This window comes from Cnephaeus nilssonii (genome assembly GCF_951640355.1).
Source record: "Cnephaeus nilssonii genome assembly, chromosome: 8".
In the NCBI taxonomy this organism is placed as follows: Eukaryota; Metazoa; Chordata; class Mammalia; order Chiroptera; family Vespertilionidae; genus Cnephaeus; species Cnephaeus nilssonii.
The window spans coordinates 29,356,319-29,374,264 of NC_137079.1; the positions used below are offsets into that span (position 1 = coordinate 29,356,319).

Genomic DNA, 17,946 nt, shown 5'->3' on the forward strand with positions numbered 1-17,946 from the left:
GAAACTCACAGGCAGACACAGGCACAGTGGGTTTTCCTATAACCCTGGGAGCACAGAGCACACGTCCAGATGTCAGACCAACCTCGCCTGTCATTAATATCTGTTCACTTTAACAACGTCAAGACTGGCATAACCACAGAGCAGCAAACCATGGCGATGCCCTTTGGGTGTTGTTTCCGACTGAAAAACAGCCATGCTAAGCAGCTAGGACTGAGGTGAAATGACAGTGGGCCCAGGGCTGGTCTTTGTCTCTCGCTAGAGCCTAGGTGTTTCCCACACAGCACACAGGTGAGAACTCGGTCACTGGATAGCCGGGACTTGGCCAAGCACAGTGGGAGATCCAAGTCAACTAGCTTCATTGGCTCTTCTATCTGCCCCGCCGGCGTTCCAACATCCGTGTGTGGACCACCTGGGTGCTCAGGGCACAGTCATCAGGGCAGCCCCCACCCTCAAGGAGCTCGGGTCCTGGGAGAGGCGGTCTGTACATGGCCCACAGTCCCATGCGAACAAACAGGCCGACATCCCGGCTCAGCGGCGCTCATGCTCACGGGGCAGGCACAGGGCCCTCGGGAGAGTTTGATGAAGGGAGAACTGGGGGCCGTTCCACCAGGGCCCATACTCGCGCCAACAGGGAGCAATTGCATCCGTGTGAAAATCGGACTCTGCCTGCTCCAGCTGCTTCTTAATTAAAGCAGGAACACGAGAAAAATGCATTTCAAATAGAAATATCCCAACCGGCTGCATTGATGGCACTCATAACAAATGCATTCTCAGTTATGAGTCGCCCATATTAAAAATGTAGTCTTACCATTCACAAAAAAAGGAAGAGCTGAAGGTGAGGGGGGAGGCCAGTGTCCAGATGTGATGGGTCCAGCTGCTTTCCCTGCACCCCCTTACCTGTCATCTCCTCCTCCCCACTGCTCCATCTCCTCCATCCATCTCCATCTTCACCCCCACCCCTCTCTCTTCACCCCCTCACTCAGGTTCTACCTTGCCCGCCCCTTTGGTGTGGACTAGAGCAGGGCCTTTCCCGCAGGCGTCAGTCCAGCCCTGCATTCTTTCTCTAAGCTTCATTCTGAATAAGAAGTGGACAAGGGAGAAGGGAGACACTGCGAAGATGTTCAATGCTTGCCAGCTGGTACTCTCATTGGCATCCACATCACCACTTTCTGATTAAATTTGTTCAGAGTTTTATCTTTGTTTCAATTTAGTAAAGTGGAACCTCGTTTCTCAAACGTCTCCCATCTCGAACAACTCGCTTCTCAACCTGACAGCCCTTTCATGCTGATACCTGTAGGATGCGTCATGCATCTCTCGGGTGGCAAACAAGGAGAGACTATGAGTCCATTTGCCACTGTTAAAATCCCGGGATACTGTGCTATGAATATGTTCGTGTGTGGTTTTGCTTTAGTGGCTGCTTATAATTATTGTAAAATTTTCATTTTTTTATTGTACATTTCCTTTTTTTGTTAAATTTTCATTTATATTTCATGTCTTTTTGTTTTTAAAGTGTTTATAGATTAAATAGTACAAGAGACATACACTGTATATAAGAAAGGTTACAACAGGGAATCACTTGGGGTTCTGGGACAGATTAATTCAATTTACATTATTTCTAATGAGAATAAATGACTCTGTGTTCCAACAGCCTTCCGGAACAAATTAAGTTTGGGAAATGAGGTTCCACTGTAATTTGAATAATACTCTTCACTTTCTCAAGAGATTGGGCCGAATGGCCCCCAACTGTGAGTTACGGCCAGCAAACACTTCACCTGCCAATCCCAACGGCTGCCTGCCAGGTACAGCCTCTTCAGATGGACACTTGGTCGCTCCGTGCCCCCTCCAGCTGGTAGGGACTGGTCGTTTGGGCTCCAAAGAGCTACTGGGAGGTTCTGGGGAGGGCTTGGGTTTCCTGTGGATCCTGGAGCTGACTAGGGCTGCCATGATGTTTGATGAGTCACACTCAGGATAGGCCCCTGACCACAACGTCAAGCTGTCCAGCCCTCCAGATGTCCAAGAGCTTCAGGGTAACCATAGAGTGTCTGGCATCCTGTCATGGGCTGCAGTTCTGAAAGTTTTAGTGGAGGAAGCCAGGAGGCAGCATGGTTATGTGGCTGTCCCAAGGGGGAAAGGCTACGGACAGGCTATGCCAGCTCAAAGCCCATGAGGACACTGCAGGCACCAGGGCGGTCCTCAAGGGGCACTGTCCTCCAGATGGTGCTCTCCTCGAGGGGGTGCTGTCCTCGAGGGGGTGCTGCGTGGGCCTCTTCCAGCCACCCTCAACAACTGCACAGCCAAACTCCGCCCAGTTCCCCACAGCCTCCTCTGTAACGCAGGCGCTCAGCCCAAAGCAGTTCTTGCTGCAGGTGTCTTGGTGAAGACACCCCCACCCCATCCTCTACGGGCCTCTTCCAGGGAGAAAAGTCACTGCCATCGCCAGGCCTGCTTCAGATGGGGCTCCAGGCCCACCTGGGCCAGGTTCGGAGGGCGTGGGGGCCCAGGGCCCGCATTCTAACCAGCAGCCTATGAGACCGCATGGAGCTGTAGGCCTCTCTCCCCTGAAGATCACCATGAAAACGAACCTGCGTGTCCTCCGGGCTCAGCCCAGGGTCTCCCTGTTCTCGGGAGCTGACACAAAGGGTGAAATGGAGTGAACTTAAGAGGAAAAAGCTTTACACAGAACATTACATTTCTCACATGATTGTTACTATCACGCTTCTAACTCCTACTTCGCCAGGAGCCTCTTACAATCGTACCACATCAACTAAAGTGGGGGCCAGATGCTTTCAATCAGAAACATTCTTGAGGATACTACAGTCTCCTCTGCTTCAATTTCAGGCTCTCCCCCCTGGTACAAAAGTTCACTAAATAACCTAGTGGCAGAGACCTCTCCTTTTGAACTGACTGTAATTTCCCTGCGAGTCACCAAGATGCTGCCTTTCCCGGGTAAATGTCCAGATCTTATTGAAAGTCTCCAACCTCCGAAAGGGAGCATGCCGACTAGAAAGCTGATCTTGGCCCACTTGGTTATGACATGAATGCAATAAAGCCCGGCGGTGAAGGGCGGGGGGTGGGGAGGGGGGGTTCGCGCAGAGATGTTTTCCCTGCACGGCGCCCTGAGACCCAGCACCTGTGTAAGGTAGATTACTGTCCCCCTCCTCACCGTTCTTGCAGGTCTCTTGTATGAAAACCTTGCCTCTACCACTCTTAAAAAAAAGACTCGCTCCAGAAATTGGGAGTTTGTAACGCAAAGAGAGTTGTAACTAAGCCTCCAAGGCCCCAAGCCCACCCTCTCCGCTGCAAGCCCTGTGGTACAGTTCCCTACAGCAGCCTTTCACACCCATCACTTGCTTTCACAGTTCTGTGAGGCAGCCAGGGGAGGCGTCACCCCCATTTCACATAGAACAAAACTGAGGTTCACAGAGGCACTGGTGTTCCTGACCAGCACTGCACCCAGGTTTGCCATCTCTGCCCCTGCAGGTCCCTCCTGCCCAGACTATGAAGGCAGGACTTGGGAGGGTGCTGCAGGGCCCCAAGTCTGAGCAGCTGAAAATCGAAGGGGATCCTAAAATAGAGCCTAAAACCCTCTTTTCCTATGGGTCCCGTTTCACCAACGCATCCTCCTCTCCACCCACCGGGGGCTGCAGGACAGGACTGTCCCCTGTCCCCACAGGTGTGAGGAGAGGGCGGTGGGCCCTTCCAGCGGCAGCTGATCCGAGGAGGATGGAGCAGAACTCAGAACTCGAGAAATTTCGGTCTGAGAACTCAGGTCTCAAAACCAGCTTCGGGCCAGTCAGTCCATCGATTGGCATATTAGAAGACCCTCCAGTGTGAGGGCTCCACAAAGGCCAGCACCCGCCCCCCCACACACACACACACTTACCAGCCAAGTGGGGTCTCCTGCCTGCACAGGAGTGGGCTGCAGGCACTCCACCAGCGGCCTCTGGGGGTGAACTTCTATTTTTGCGGCTCAGCCCTGCCACTTGGTGGCCACGCATCCTGGGGCCTCCCACGGCCATCCCCTGCACATCCTGCCTGTGAGCTCGCGGTCACCTTAACTCCTTCCTTGGCCAGGGCTCACAGGCCGTCTGTTAGGGGCAACACCAGGCCACCTGTCCCCGGGGCAAGGATGTTTCCAGTAAAGTTAAGACTGCAGTTGCTCTAGAAAAAAAGTCTCCTCCAGGTTCCTCCCCACCCCCCACCCTCCACCCGGGATCCTATTTAAGTGTTTAGTGCTACACAGGAGCCAACCCGGTGACGAGCAACAAAGGTGACGTTAAAAACATGTGGTGAGAATAGCCTGGGAGCTGAATGAGAAAATGACATTCTCTTCTTTAAACTGCAGGAGTCCTCTTTTCCTTACCCCTTTGGAAGGCAAAGCAGCTAGACTTCCGGCCAAGGTCCTTTCCACTGCTGAGCTGGGGACCCCACCGGCCCAGAGGAGCGCCGGCCAGGCCACACCCATCCACACTGCCCTGTCCCCACACCTGTCCCCCAAACGGATGCTCAGCAGGCAGGGGAGCTAGCGGTGTGGCTCTAGTGGGTGTGAGGGAACCTCAGAAGGAGAGGGCCCCTTTGGGTGACACCTGCCGGGGCGTGAGAGGATCGCCTGCCCACGACCATGGAGAGGGTATCTGCAAGGGAGCCCGCGCCCGAGGACGCCCTGGATCCGAGCTCCCAGGCAGGGATCCTGGGGCTCCCAGAGGCCAGACGCCTGGCGGCGGCGGGGGTTTAGGAGGGAATAGTCCGAGTCCGCCCAGACCACAGTCCCTTCGCCTCCGGATACCCTGTCCGCCCACCTCCTCCGGCCACTCTCCATGCACCCCTCCCGCCCCCGCCCCGCACACCTTGCCCAGCCGTGGGGCCGTCCGCTCAGCTGTCCTGCGTTCTCCGTCCTCCAAGCCCACAGGTGCCAGCGCGCTAACACCAGGCTCCCGGGCGCTGGCCGGGGGAGCAGGGGGAGGGGAAAGGGGAGGAGAGAGGGAGGGGGAGGGGAAAGGGGCAGAGGAAAAAGTGGGAGAGGGGCCGGAGAGAGAAGGCACGGGGGGCGGGGGGGGGGGGGAGGAGAAAAAGAGGGAAGGGAAGGGAAGGGTAGGGCTTGGGGAGAGGCCGCTGAGAGGTGGGCGACGGGAGTAGAGCAGGAGAAGGGAGGAGGGGAAGGAGGAAAGGGAGGAGTCGGGGAGGGAGGGAGGGAGAGCGGCGGCAGAGGCAGGGAGGCCACGGGGCCGGGAGGAAGGGGAGAGGGAGGGGGAAGGGGTTAAAGTTTGGGAGAGGGGACGGACCGGCGGAGGAAGGAAGGAGGGAGGTGGGAGGGCGAGGCAGGGGGAGGGGGCGGAGCAAAGGGCAGGTGCGGGGAGGAGTCGGGGAGGGACGGGGTCAGGAGGAGTTGAGTCCGGGGAGCCGGTGACAGAGCCGGGCGGGGGAGGGGAAGACCCCCACAGGTCAGCCAGGAGCCAGAGGGCTGGGGTCCTGCCTCTACGCCTGGCGTCACTCCCGCCCCGGATCAGACCGCACGACCGGGGGGGCATAGGCTGGACTTGGGGGTGCGCTCGGGATCCCCCCGGGCCCCACCCCACGCCCCGGGCTCACCGGCACAACGGGGGTCCCACCCGCTCCCTCGATGGACCGGGCCAGACTCGGGCAGAAGGGAGAGATTGTGAGTCCTCTCTGAGCCCGGGTGCGCGGGGACCCCCGTGGACCGCAATCCTCCCCGGAGGAGGAGCCGCGCCGCGGGCCATCCTGGGTGGGAGGCGGCTGTGCCTGCCCGTAGCAAGTCGCCACTACACGTAGGTCAAAACTCAGGAAATCTGGGCTCCGCAATCTGTGAGGGCTATGGCTACCCGAGGGCACTTGAGGCGGCAGGGGCTCTCTGCACCCCTCGATGTTGATGCAAAAGCGCCTCCCGGAGAGAGGCGCGCAGGTGCCTCGGCGCCGGCTGCTTGGCACCTTTCCTTGGAACACGTTTGCAAGAAAAGGAAAAAAGACCGTGCCTTTCAGTTCCTGTCTGCCACGGTTCCCGGGAAGCGGAAGATCTAGATTAGAACTAAACTTAAAAAAAAAAAAAAAGTGGTATAGGAAGACTAAAACATCCTAAATGTTTGTCTATACATAAACTGTAATCGGGGCTTTAAAATGTCTGCATTTAGTGGGTACAAGTGGGCAGCCCGTTTGAATAAAACGAAAACGGGGTTCTGCCGAGAGGAAAATAAATACAAACCCAAAGGCGACTCCTAGTGCAAGACGCACCAGGTGAGGAGTCACGGGGCCGCCGGAGCCCCGCACAGGGACTTGCCCACACTGAGCTGGAGGGGAGGGTGCTTGGGCCCTGAAGACCCAGGTGGGACCTGACGGGGTGGGCCCTGCGGGGTGGGGGGGGGGGAGACTTGAGGCGCACAGCACCACCTGAGGACTTGTGGAGAATCCGGGGGTGCTCCCGGCCTGGGCGTGCACACTGGGGTCCAAGGTCTCCCTGCCTACGATGCTGTGTCTCCTCCAGGCACCACCCTCTCCTGTGAGGTGTTGAGGCAGGTGGTGCGTGCTCCTGAGAATAGGGGTTCCTGAATGAACAGAGCCAGCAGGATGGGCAAGCTGTGCTGGAGAAGGTCTGGGGCGGTTTGAGGGGGACAGGAAATTAAATGGAAGGGGAACTCCCTTACCCAATAGCTTTGAACCCAGGAAACAGGAGGGGCTCATTACTAGAAACACCCCCAAAAACCTGTGAGAAAAAGGTCACAGTGGGCCAATGTGGTGTTTCTTACCTGTTTTTTTAAAAGCCCAACCCCCCATTTCCCATGAAAGCATCAAAGGCCCTCTGGTAATAGAGATTCTCTCTGACAGGCTATATTAAATATAATTTAATTGAGCGATAAAAGTCCCAAAGGAGGCAGCCCCTGGGGCTCGCCTGGGAGGAGCGCTGTGCAGGATGTGAGAGCAGCGAGCACCGCTGGTGCAGAAAATGAGGGAAACGGCCAGTGACCCGAGCCCAGACCCCGGCAGGAGAATGCCTGCGGGCTGCAGGCTCAGATCCCACAGCAGCACAGCCTAGACCCCAACCTGCCGCGATGGCGGGGGTTCCCACGCAGGATCCTGAATAATCATCTCTGTTCTGCACCCCACGAGCTGGTGTGGAACTGGTAGGCAGCTCCCTGGTACCAACAAACCAACAGACCCAGCCTGTCTTACCTTCTCCATGAACACTTACTACTTTGGGACACGGCCACAGTGAAAACACAGAGGACAAGCCCCAAGATTTCTGTGCTGTTCAGAAAATCTTAGGACTAATTCTAAAGATGAGGTAATTCAAGAGGAAATGAATTCCCCCAAGAACAAAAGCCCAGCTCAGCTTATCACTGTCCTGAGCAGTGCCCTGCTGAGGTCTGGCTTGTTATGGTCAGATGAGTCCTTTGTGACTCTCTGTGGTTTTCACAGTCACCAGAGCCCCAGTGAGGCACACAGGAATTACCATCACAAAGGGGTTCTAGAAAGTGCAGCGGAGGAGCAGAAACCTAAGGGATAGTTCACGCGGGGGTATCATGAGCTTGCGGTGAGGAGATCCAGCCGTCATTCCGTGTTCAGAGCACACAGTTCGTGTCTTGGCACACGCATGCTCTGAGCTCTGTCTGGAGAGGTGGGACTTTCCAGTTCACCTGCTGCAGATCCCACATCAATCGCAGAGGCCTAGAGCGATCACGTTACATTCAGCAGCCTCAGGAAGGTTGTGAGAATGCGCACCTGTGGTCCGTTGTGTTTGGAACTCCATTTGGTCACTGTGCCCAGCAAGCAGTTGAGAAAGGTTCATCTGCCTTCCAGATTTTCCCCAATTTCTCTGACTTGGTGTTTGAAACGTTCCCATTTGAGATTAAACTCTTTATTAAAGCATTGCTCTCGAAGTAAGTCTAGAGCAAAATAAATAATAACACCTTAGCTAGTAAACACTTACTGTTCTCCATCTGAGATGAAGAAAAAAAGGTGACAGGACACCCACCCTCCCTCCCTCCCTTCCTTCCTTCCTTCCTTCCTTCCTTCCTTCCTTCCTTCCTTCCTTCCTTCCTTCCGGAAACCCGGGCACCCTCGGTGTGTTTTGGAATCTGCCCCTCACCCCCTCCCATGCTGGGTCCAGGTGGAGAGGGAACAAGCTAGGACACTGGGAGCAAGGTGAGGGCTGGTTGTTGGGAGAACTGAGGGCCATTTTTGGGGGGTTGGGGCTGCCTACCCCTTCCCCAGGGCTTCAGAGAACCAGTCTGGAAAGGGAAGGGGGGAAGGAAAACATTATCTTCTGCAGTCCCCTAAATCAGCAGCAACCCTGCCTTGACCCTGGCAGCCATCCTCCCCTCCCTCTCCGCCCTCCCCCCTTCCTCCTGAAGGAAGGAAGGCAGAGGTCTGGTTTAATTGCTGCTCTGCTGATCATGGCTCCTCCCAGCTGGTGCCTTGGCCCCACAGGGGGAGGACTTCTACAAATCTATTTCTGAACGCTTATGGCCCCCAAAATGCTGGCTCGGCAGGGCAGGTGGGGTGGGGCCCAGAGCCCTCCAGGCATGGGGTTTGTTCAGGCAGCAATGTGGTGCCTGGCCCAGAGCTAGATACTGGACATTCACAGGGCACAAAGCATCGTCTGCAGTTCCGTGGAGCTCACCTCCCAGAACCAAGCCGGGCTGTGAACACAGGCCAGGCAGGGGAAGAAGACAAGACAGGGCCCTGAGTGGTGGGGGGCCCTGGGCTGTCCCAGTGGAGCAGGAGACAAACCTGATTTGGGTGGGCTGAGGAGAGAGTGGCAGGCAACATCTAGACACCTTTGGAAGGTTTTGTAAAAGGGGAGATGAGAAACGTGTCAGCAGCTGATGGGAGGCTACAGTTTCCGATGGGCTCTCTGATGCTGATGGGACAACGAAGCAGATAGGGAGATGCTGGTGCCAGTCGAGAGAGAGGGGGAGATTGCTCACCTGCCACGGGTCACCTCTGTTAGGAGAGATGGGTCACATCCTAATTTCCAGCCTTCCATTTCAGGAGCCCTCTTCTTCCCCATTCAGGTTCTGCATGTCAACGAGGTGCCCTCCCAGGCTCAGTGGCCCAAGGAGCACCAGAGGAGAGGCATGGTTGGTAAGCCTCCGGTACAGCTCTGGGTGGAGATGTGAGCTCAGGTGTAGCTGAGCGGTGCCCCATTTAAATACCCACCCTCTGTCCCCTACTTATCTCTCCACGGGCACCCTGCGTGCACAGCCTCTGTGCTCACCTGACTGCTCTAAAGCCAGGCTAAATGTCTCCATGTTTCCCCCAAACTATTATGGCTTGAATTGTGTCCTTCCCCCCAAAAGATATGTGGAGATCCTAACCTCCAGTGCCTCAGAATGTGACCTTACAGAGGCAATTAGGCTAAACTAAGGTCATTGGGATGGGTACCTAGCCCAATATACCAGTGTCCTCATAAAAATGGGAAATTTGGCCACAGACATGAGCAGGGGGAATGCCACGTGGAGGTGAAGGCAGAGATGGCTGATGGGTCTAGAAGCCCAGGGTCACCAAAGATCACCAGCTCCCCCAGAAGCTGGGGGAGAGCGTGGACCAGATTCTCCCTCATGGCTCAGAAGGAACCAACTTGTTGACACCTGCTCTGAGACTTGGGCCTCCAGGACTGAGACAACCGATTCCAATTGTTCAAGCCACCCAGGCCATGGTGCTTTGTTACAGTCACCCCAGAGAAGGAATACAGTGAGCAGCTTGCTCTTCCATTGAGTGCTGTAGAAGACATAGATAGGTTTCCAAGAAGGGCGGCCATTTCTGTGCTGCCTGATTCTTCTTTTATACAAACTGTCCCCCTGTCTAACTGTCCTAAGACAACCTACAAATGCTGACAATAACAGTGAGGTCTCAGTTTTCGTATGTTAATGTCACTGGTCAAGATTTTAACCTGCATTTGCCTCTTATCACATACATTTTCTTTTTTACTTAACTAGTTTATAAAGACTGAGGAACTATAATCATCCATAAATGAAACAAAATCTTAGCTAATTAAAGCATGTTTACTTTGATATTTAATTCATATTTTGAGACTTTATAACAGATCTTTTGAGAATTCTGAAGGTATCAAAACTATCTGAAATTCTCAAGAGGACATATTTCTTCTTCGTTTACTTAAACCCTCTCCCTTTCTTTCAATCTTGTAGAAACCAAATAAATAAGGCCCTACCCAGTTTGTCTCAGCGGATACAGCATCGGCCCTCAGACTAAAGGGTTCCAGGTTTGATTCTGATCAAGGGCTCCCGTACCTCGGTTGCAGGCTAATCCCCGGTGGGAGGCAACCAACCGATCTCTCTCACATCAATGTTTTTGCTCTGTCTCTCCCCCTCCACTTTCTCTAAAAAGCAATGGAAACATATCCTTGAGTGAGGATTAACAACAATAAAAAACAAAGACAAATGAATAAGAGCATTGATGAGTATATTTTTTCTCAAATTACGATTTTGTGTAACTAACTTTAAAGGATAATATATACTCTTAATAAGTACATCCAGGAATCCATATTTTCATTAAAGTTTTAACAAATACATTAGGACAGTCCGTCAACAGGCCCAGGGTGCAAGGCGTGGCCTTCGGTGGCTCTCATGGTGTTGTGATTTCCCGTATCTTGCTGATGGGTCAACAGAGCAAATACAATGATGTAAGGACGGAGACAGGGTGCCTTGAATAATCTGCTGTGGGCAATGAGTGTACATTTCTCTGGACATCGAGCAGCAAGTGTTTATTCACGGTCCACCTCCTTTAGCCATGACCCTTGCCCCCTAATTGTGGGGTTGAATTTAGTATGAAATTCTTCATCTGATTCATAAATGGTTTCTCAGATTTCTGTAGGGCTTCTGTTAGGCTCAAGACTCACACATGTATGTCAATGATGAGTTAGAAATCTGCCATCTGATTGGATGTTTCTGAGTGATTCTAATAGCTCCCTGGATAATAAAAATGAACAAAGGTGAGCATTTTCCCTGAGCAAGTTAATATGACTCTAAAATTTTAGTGGTGTCCTCTGGCACAAGAAAGGAATTGAGAAATTAAGTGTTCCAAGGTTTCTCCATGAAAGAGAAGCTTAATAATGTATGGGTGTTGATCAAGCTGGGATGTGACCCAGAGAAATAAATGGTTGTGCATTCCCCATGTATACAGGTGGATGGCATTGGCTGTTTACACCTGCCGAGCCTCATACCAATGTGCAATCTCCTGGCTCATCCCAGCTGCCAGGGTTAATGCGGTCACACATTCAAGTCACCTGAGGCAGGTGTGAACTGTGGACACTAAACAGCAGCCAGCAGCACTGGGAGCCTGGATTCACCTGTGGCATTTACTTCCTGCTGCAGCCCTGGCATTTTGTAGAGTTCTGTGTTGGCTACTGGGGTTTGGTCTGGGACAGTGAAGGTCACCCATTCCGTGTGTTTCTCAGTGCTTGCTGTGTGCTTGCTTGCTGGCATTCCAGGGCTGGCAGGGGGAAAGTTCCAAGTTTATATCTATATTTTTATTGATTTCAGAGAGGAAGGGAGGAGATAGAAACATCAATGGTGAGAATCATTGGCTGCCTCCTGCACGCCCCCTACTGGGGATCGAGCCCGCAACCTGGGCGTGTGCCCTTGACTGGAATCGAACCTGGGACCCTTCAGTTTGCAGGCCCGACGCTCTATCCACTGAGCCAAACCAGCTAGGGCAAAAGTTCTATATTTAGAATTGCACACAGCAGAGCCTGAGGCCTGACAGTCCCTCCCCGGGGTCTGGGGTGGTGACACCTCAGCTGAGCAGTAAGCCTTCAAAAGGACAGTGCCAGCTCAGGTCCAAAGAAGCTGTTTCTGGGGGTCCTCAACTGACTCCACCCTTTTCACTCATGCATGTCAGAATCCCAGGAGCTGAAACCTGGCATCAGGCTTTGGGAGGGGATGGCAGCGGCCAGTGGGCGGGGAGGCAGATGGTCACCAGAAGATGCAGGGCTGGGGAAGATGAGGATTGGGGGCTAAACCACAGGCACCCCCCAGCCAGGTGGGGTGTTCCTGGGTGTTCAGGCAGTGCCTAGGACAGTGATGGCGAACCTATGACACGCGTAGCCATTTCTGATGACACACGGCCGCTGAGGTTTATTAAGTACAATTATATATAACAATTATACATTTATGTTATTTAAACTATAAATATCGCGAAATGTTTTTACTCAAAGTGACACACTACCAGAGTTATGCTCAGTTTTTTGGCGAAGTTTGACACACCAAGCTCAAAAGGTTGCCCATCACTGGCCTAGGATCTAACTGGGTGGGCAGTGGTGGGCGCACAGAACTAACTAGATCTCCATCATAACAGAATTGGGTGCAAACAGCATAGCCCAGGAGGCCCATGTAGGGCTGGGGGCCTGGAGTTTGGCCAAGAGGAAAGGGAGAGGAACCTAATGGAAAGGGGAAGCTTAGACCTCAGGAATGTGGCTGAAGGCATGGATCTTGGGTATGACAATCAGGGAGGGGGGCGTGTGGATGGGCAGAGCATTAAGAAACCCCAATACTGTGTTTCCTGTTCTGTGAGGCCCCTCAACCACAGCTGGGCACTATGGTCTCACTGAGTGCAGGGGGACCCTGGGCCAGCAGGGGCAAAAGGGGGGCAGAAACCACTCCACTCCATACATTTTCAGGAAAGCTGTTTCCACAGTCTGTTGTCCACTTGATCTGGCAACAAAAACCCTCACTTGGAGAGTGTTTTTTCCCCATAGCTTCTGTTTGCAGACATTTAAATCCAACTTCTCAGATGATTTTTATTTATAAAGAAATTAAATCAGACATTTTTCTTCTTTATTGCAAGCAGATTCAAGTCTCCTGCTTAGATAATCTGCAGAAAAGTCCAATATAATTAATATTAACTCATACTTTATCTACAGAAATAAAAGTTAAAAACAGCATACAAAATAAAACTGTACAGAAATGTAAGATTTGGTTTAATTTATAATTTAATGTTTCAAAGCAGGTTAATGAATTACTATCAATTAAACATGACTGTCTGGAGGCTGACATTATCTTAAACGCACCTACTATAGTCAATAATTTAAAAATAAATTCCAGTATTTATGATGATGACAACTACAGATTCCATACCTGCTAAATACATTTTTGAAGATTCTCTTTTATTACATTACATAATCAATGGACATTTTAAATGGCAATGCAGACATACATTATAACTTTAAGTCACAGACAATATATGCATATTAAAATTCTGTGTATTTTGATAAGGTAAAAAATAAAGCTATATAAACTGATCTTTATATATTTTTTTCTGCAAAAGTAGAATCACACTTTAATAATACTTCCAACATGTCTTCATTAAAACTTTGTTGATAGACAATACCAGAATGATTCTCATTCTCAATTTACCTACCCTCTACTTTAAAAAAAAAATGAATTAACCAACAGAAATTTTTCCTGTTTTTAAAGTCACAAATGGGAAACTTCCAAAAGAAATGTAGAACACAAGAAACTGCATACCGCGGTGTTATATTGAGTTATCAAATAAATAATATTAATTTAAAGGTAAAGTAGAAGTGGTTGCTTTAGGTTATTACTAGTCAGTGCAAAACAGGTGAACTTAGTGGTTTAAAGAAAAAGGCCAGAAAACTCCCTTTAGGTTGCACTGAACATTTGGTGATGCCCAGCAATTTAAGAATAGTGAGCACAGCAGGGGTGAGACATTTTTGTAGTTAAAGTTGCAAGATCTCACCAGGCCAAACTGCAGTTCTAGAAACCTGTGATTGCAGAAGCAGGTTGCTTTCAGCCTCCTTCCCCAGTCCAGGCTGCCACCACCAGGTGTTACCTGGTCTGTGTTCACCCTATTGAGTCAGATGCACAGGAGTGGGTTGGTTGGGGTCCTAATAGGAATGCCAAGGGAAGGAGGCTTTTTTCCTAGCTGCCCCGTGGCAGAGGGCCAGCCCGCGATCCTGGGCTCCTGTGAAGACGCTGCAGCTGGGAGGGTCCAGATGCCACTTTCTGCCACTTGTCCTAAGGGCGAAGCTTTGGGGGGTGTCAGTTGGGAGGGGAGAGGTTGGACTTCCTGAAAAGGAGCTTGGGCCAGGGCACTGCTGCTTGGGCCACCCAGCAGCTCCGCTCAAACCCAGGGGCTGCCCTGCAAAGCCTCCCCGTGTCGCCGTGGGCACTCGGCATGGAGGCCCAAGAAGCCTTGTCTCCTGGGGGCTTCTCACGTGATCCCCTTAGGAAGAAGGCAGGATGCTTGGGGCCTGGGGAACGTGTGTGTGTGCGTGTTGTGTGTGTGCATGAGAACTGGCACATATGCACATGTGTGGCTGTGAGTGGATGCGACGCTGAGGGTGAGAGAACGTGACATGGTCGGGACCACTCGTGCTTATAGATGTCAGGCTGGAATGCGGGTTTGGAACTAGATATTCTGACCAACATGGGAAATTAGGAATTAATGATCTACTAACATAGGCAGTCACGAATAAGAGTTTCAAAACTAAGAAAAAATGCTTAGTTACTTGCTTTAAAGTTAAAGACAAGAAAATACTAACTCCTGTGAGGTGAAAAGAAATCACATTAATATCTGAATATCAGAGACATATCTGAAATGTCATTTCAGTGGGGTTCTTCTCTTCCTCCCTTTGCTTTTGTCTCGGGCCCTTACAGGCAGAGACCTTCATTTCCCACACACGTTTTTAAGAAACATCATGGAGCATGTACATACAGGCTTAGTAGCTTTCATATGCGACTTCAGTTATCCGAGGTAAATGGTAACCGTCTCAACACAGGTGGAAAGAAGATACCGAACCATCAAGTAAGAAGCTTCTGTGTTAAGGCGGAAAGATGGAAATTAAAAACAAAACCCAAAGCAGATGAAATTGCAGTGAACTGTGAAGAATAAGCATAGCACACATTATACTCTGAACATGCCTTTCACCTAATCACTGCCACCAGAAACACCAAAAACGAACAGGTGTAGAGAACAAAATCAAACCTGAAAATTCACATTCATCAGATATCGAGACATTCAGCCAAAACTCTCACCAGAATTTAAAGTGGCCAAAATTTCATCAACTTAAAAAATAAAAAGCTTTAAAAACATACTTTAAAAATTAGATATGGTATGTTGACAAATAAACGAATAAGAGATATAAACAGCTATGAAAATACTTCAGTGCAAAGGCAATTTTAGGATTCCTAAAAAAATACATTACAAAGAATTTGTTAACTAAACATACAGAGAATCTGTCCCCCCTACAGGTATTACACGTATACCCATATTAGGTTCTTAAAAACGGCTGTAAAAACGCGCACACCATTGTTTGCAGGGTCTAGTGCGGACCAGAATGGCCACGGGCTGCCACCACACACAGAACATGGGGAGTGACAGGAAGACAGGATGGACGGGTGGGTGTGGCGAGGAGGACCCCCAGGATGGACAGGGAGCCAGACTTTCGTGACCTAGTCTTTGGTATGGTGTTTACACTTCCCCTCAACTTATCCCAACTACTCTGCGTTCACTGTTCTTACTGTGAATTTATCCCTGACATCAAATAAGTATTTTAGGTGAGACATTATACGATCAAATTGTGAAATTTGAACTTCCAAAACTATGTAACATCCAGCATCTCGGAAGCAGACTCGGGGTTCACTTACCAGCGTCCCCCAATTCCGCAGCGTGAGATCGGCCAGCGGACCAGGTCCCTGCTTTTAGGTTAGTTTCCGGGTGACACTTTTCTAAAAAGGCATCAGTTTTAACGTTTAAAGTTTGAATCTCACACTGAAATGTCTTCCTTATGGACCATTAAGGCTATTATGTCAACTAGGCTATTTCTAGAAATAGAAACACCAGTGCAGGGAAGTGACAGAACTTGAACTCAGCAGCCTCCTGATGGTCTACCCGCTGGACGCACGCACAGCAAGGCAGAGGCCGAACAGAAAGCTCAGAGTGAGCTTTGGTCAGAGCTACCAGGGAGGTGGCAGCCTCGAGTGGCGATATTGCTTTTTAGGACTCACGGGCCGTCTCGGGGGCAGACCCGTGGGCCTGTACAGATTTTGGAAGATGAACACCGCCCCTAAGAGGCCACCTCTTCAGGAGGGCGCGGAGAGACCACCACCCTTCCCCCAGTCCCCACGAAACAAACATTTCCCAACAAGAGTAAACCGACACGCTTCACCCTTGGAAGCAAAGATAAGTATCTCAAAACTTGTACTGGGAAAGCTTAAATGGACAGTATTGCCCATTCCTCCTAAGTGAATACTCTTTTCCCCTCCCAGGGGACGGGAAAGGAAGAGACATGGAAACACAGAGTCCAAAACACACAGGGGTCACACCTCCCCCAGAGGAACAAACTCTGAAGCAGACACAACCCTAAGAATCAGCTTCAGTACGTGGAGGGTTCTGGACAAAAGCAACAGCACGGGGGGCGACTCCGACGGGAAATGGATGCGCGATTACTCGTGTCTGTGCCACAAGCGGAAGTACCAGAGGGCTCTGGAGAAGGAAGCGGCGGCCAGACCATCAGTTCCGCAAGGGAGAGTCACATCTGTGCTTACAGGACGGCTGTGGGGTGACTGCCTCCCACCTAAAGCTGGACTGCCCATCTCCAAGCAGATGTCCTCCTCGGGTGATGCGTGTGGCGGAGATGACGGAGGGCGCGGCGCAGACAGACCCTGACCTGGGACGGATGTAGCAGGCCCTGTACCAGGCCCAGTGCACGCCTTCCTTTTAGCAGCCCAACTAAATACCCGAGGCCACCAGGCCTGTGAGAAATGACAACCCGGACTGCCAGCCTCCACACTCCAGATGGGTCCTGGTGCCCCCTCTTCCTCCTTTGGGGGCAGAGGACAAGCACACGCGTGCACGGCGCACACTCGCGTGCGGTTCTTAAAGGCTTGAACTGGTGATCTGTTCGCCACCTGCTTCCCCGCAGAGCCCGTCGCAGCAGGGTCTCCCGCTGGGATGGCGACAGGTGTCTGAGTCACAGACCATGGGAGGGAGGACCGAGCACTCCTTGCTCTCTGGGCACGTTAGCGTCACCTGTGTGGAGCAGGAGCCCGGCCAGAAGGCTGAGGTGTGGGGGCTGTGCAGAGAGACAAAACGGCTGACTTCAGAGTGGTCCTGACTCTGGGTGTGCATGCTCTGTCGGAAAACAGAGAAGACAGCGTCAGGCCCCTCCGCAAGAATCCCACCCACGATGATCTGATGCAATCACTGCCATGGTTCTGGTCGGGGGCTCCCACTGCAGGACACCGGTCAGCCGGCATCCATCCAGGTGAAACTCGGTCTGGCTACAAACTCCCCTTGCTGTCCCATCGTTGGGTAAAGACAATGCTGATAAAGGGCCCAGGGACTAGGTCTGATTCCTTTAATGTACGAGTGCCACACCATCCCTCAGAGACGGGGTCCACGTCATCCTGACCGGCCGGCTCGCTGGCTCCAGCCTACGCTATCTCTAGTCACACACATGGGGCCTGTGCTGTGACTCGTCCTAGACACCTTTACGTTGGGCGGGCAGGCAGGCAGGGAGTGAGGGGCAGCTAGAGAGGAGAAATCTATTTTTTTAAAATATGTTTTTATTGATTTCAGAGAGGAAGGGAGAGGGAGAAATAGAAACATCAATGATGAGAGAGAATCATTGATCGGCTGCCTTCCTGCACGCCCCACTGGGGATTGAGCCCGAAACCTAGGCATGTGCCCTGACCGGGAATCGACCCGTGACCTTCTGGTTCACAGGTCGATGTTCAACCACTGAGTGCCGGCCGGGCGAGGAGAAATCTATTTTAAAGGAATGAGCATTCCAAGTGTGCCTGCTTTGGGGCAGAGAAGGGGGTTTGTCAAATCTGAAGACTCTAGCTCAGTGTGACCACGGCTGCGTTTCCTCTCCTTGTTTTTTTGGGCCCAGACACAACACCAGGCTTCAGCTGACAGACAACAGTGCATCCGTACCAGACCCGCCTGTGC

The 17,946-nt window shown here is 51.6% G+C and overlaps 2 protein-coding genes across 4 annotated transcripts in view; both read right to left on the minus strand.

Moving 5' to 3' along the window:
• MCF2L (MCF.2 cell line derived transforming sequence like) overlaps window positions 1-4,968 on the minus strand; it is a 179,740-nt gene extending 174,772 nt beyond the window's left edge. For both annotated transcript variants that reach the window (XM_079779558.1, XM_079779555.1), the window contains exon 1: window positions 4,848-4,968. The gene's annotated coding sequence lies outside the window, so the exon portion shown is untranslated. The remainder of the gene's footprint in view (window positions 1-4,847) is intronic.
• Window positions 4,969-12,938: 7,970 nt separating this feature from the next.
• The window catches only part of ATP11A (ATPase phospholipid transporting 11A), a 139,254-nt gene continuing 134,246 nt past the window's right edge, over window positions 12,939-17,946 (minus strand). The window contains exon 29 of one of the 2 annotated variants that reach the window (XM_079779572.1): window positions 12,939-17,124. In XM_079779572.1, coding sequence (XP_079635698.1) covers window positions 16,870-17,124 — 255 coding nt within the window. In that variant the 3' untranslated portion in view covers window positions 12,939-16,869. The remainder of the gene's footprint in view (window positions 17,125-17,946) is intronic. The other variant, XM_079779573.1, reaches the window with a different exon arrangement.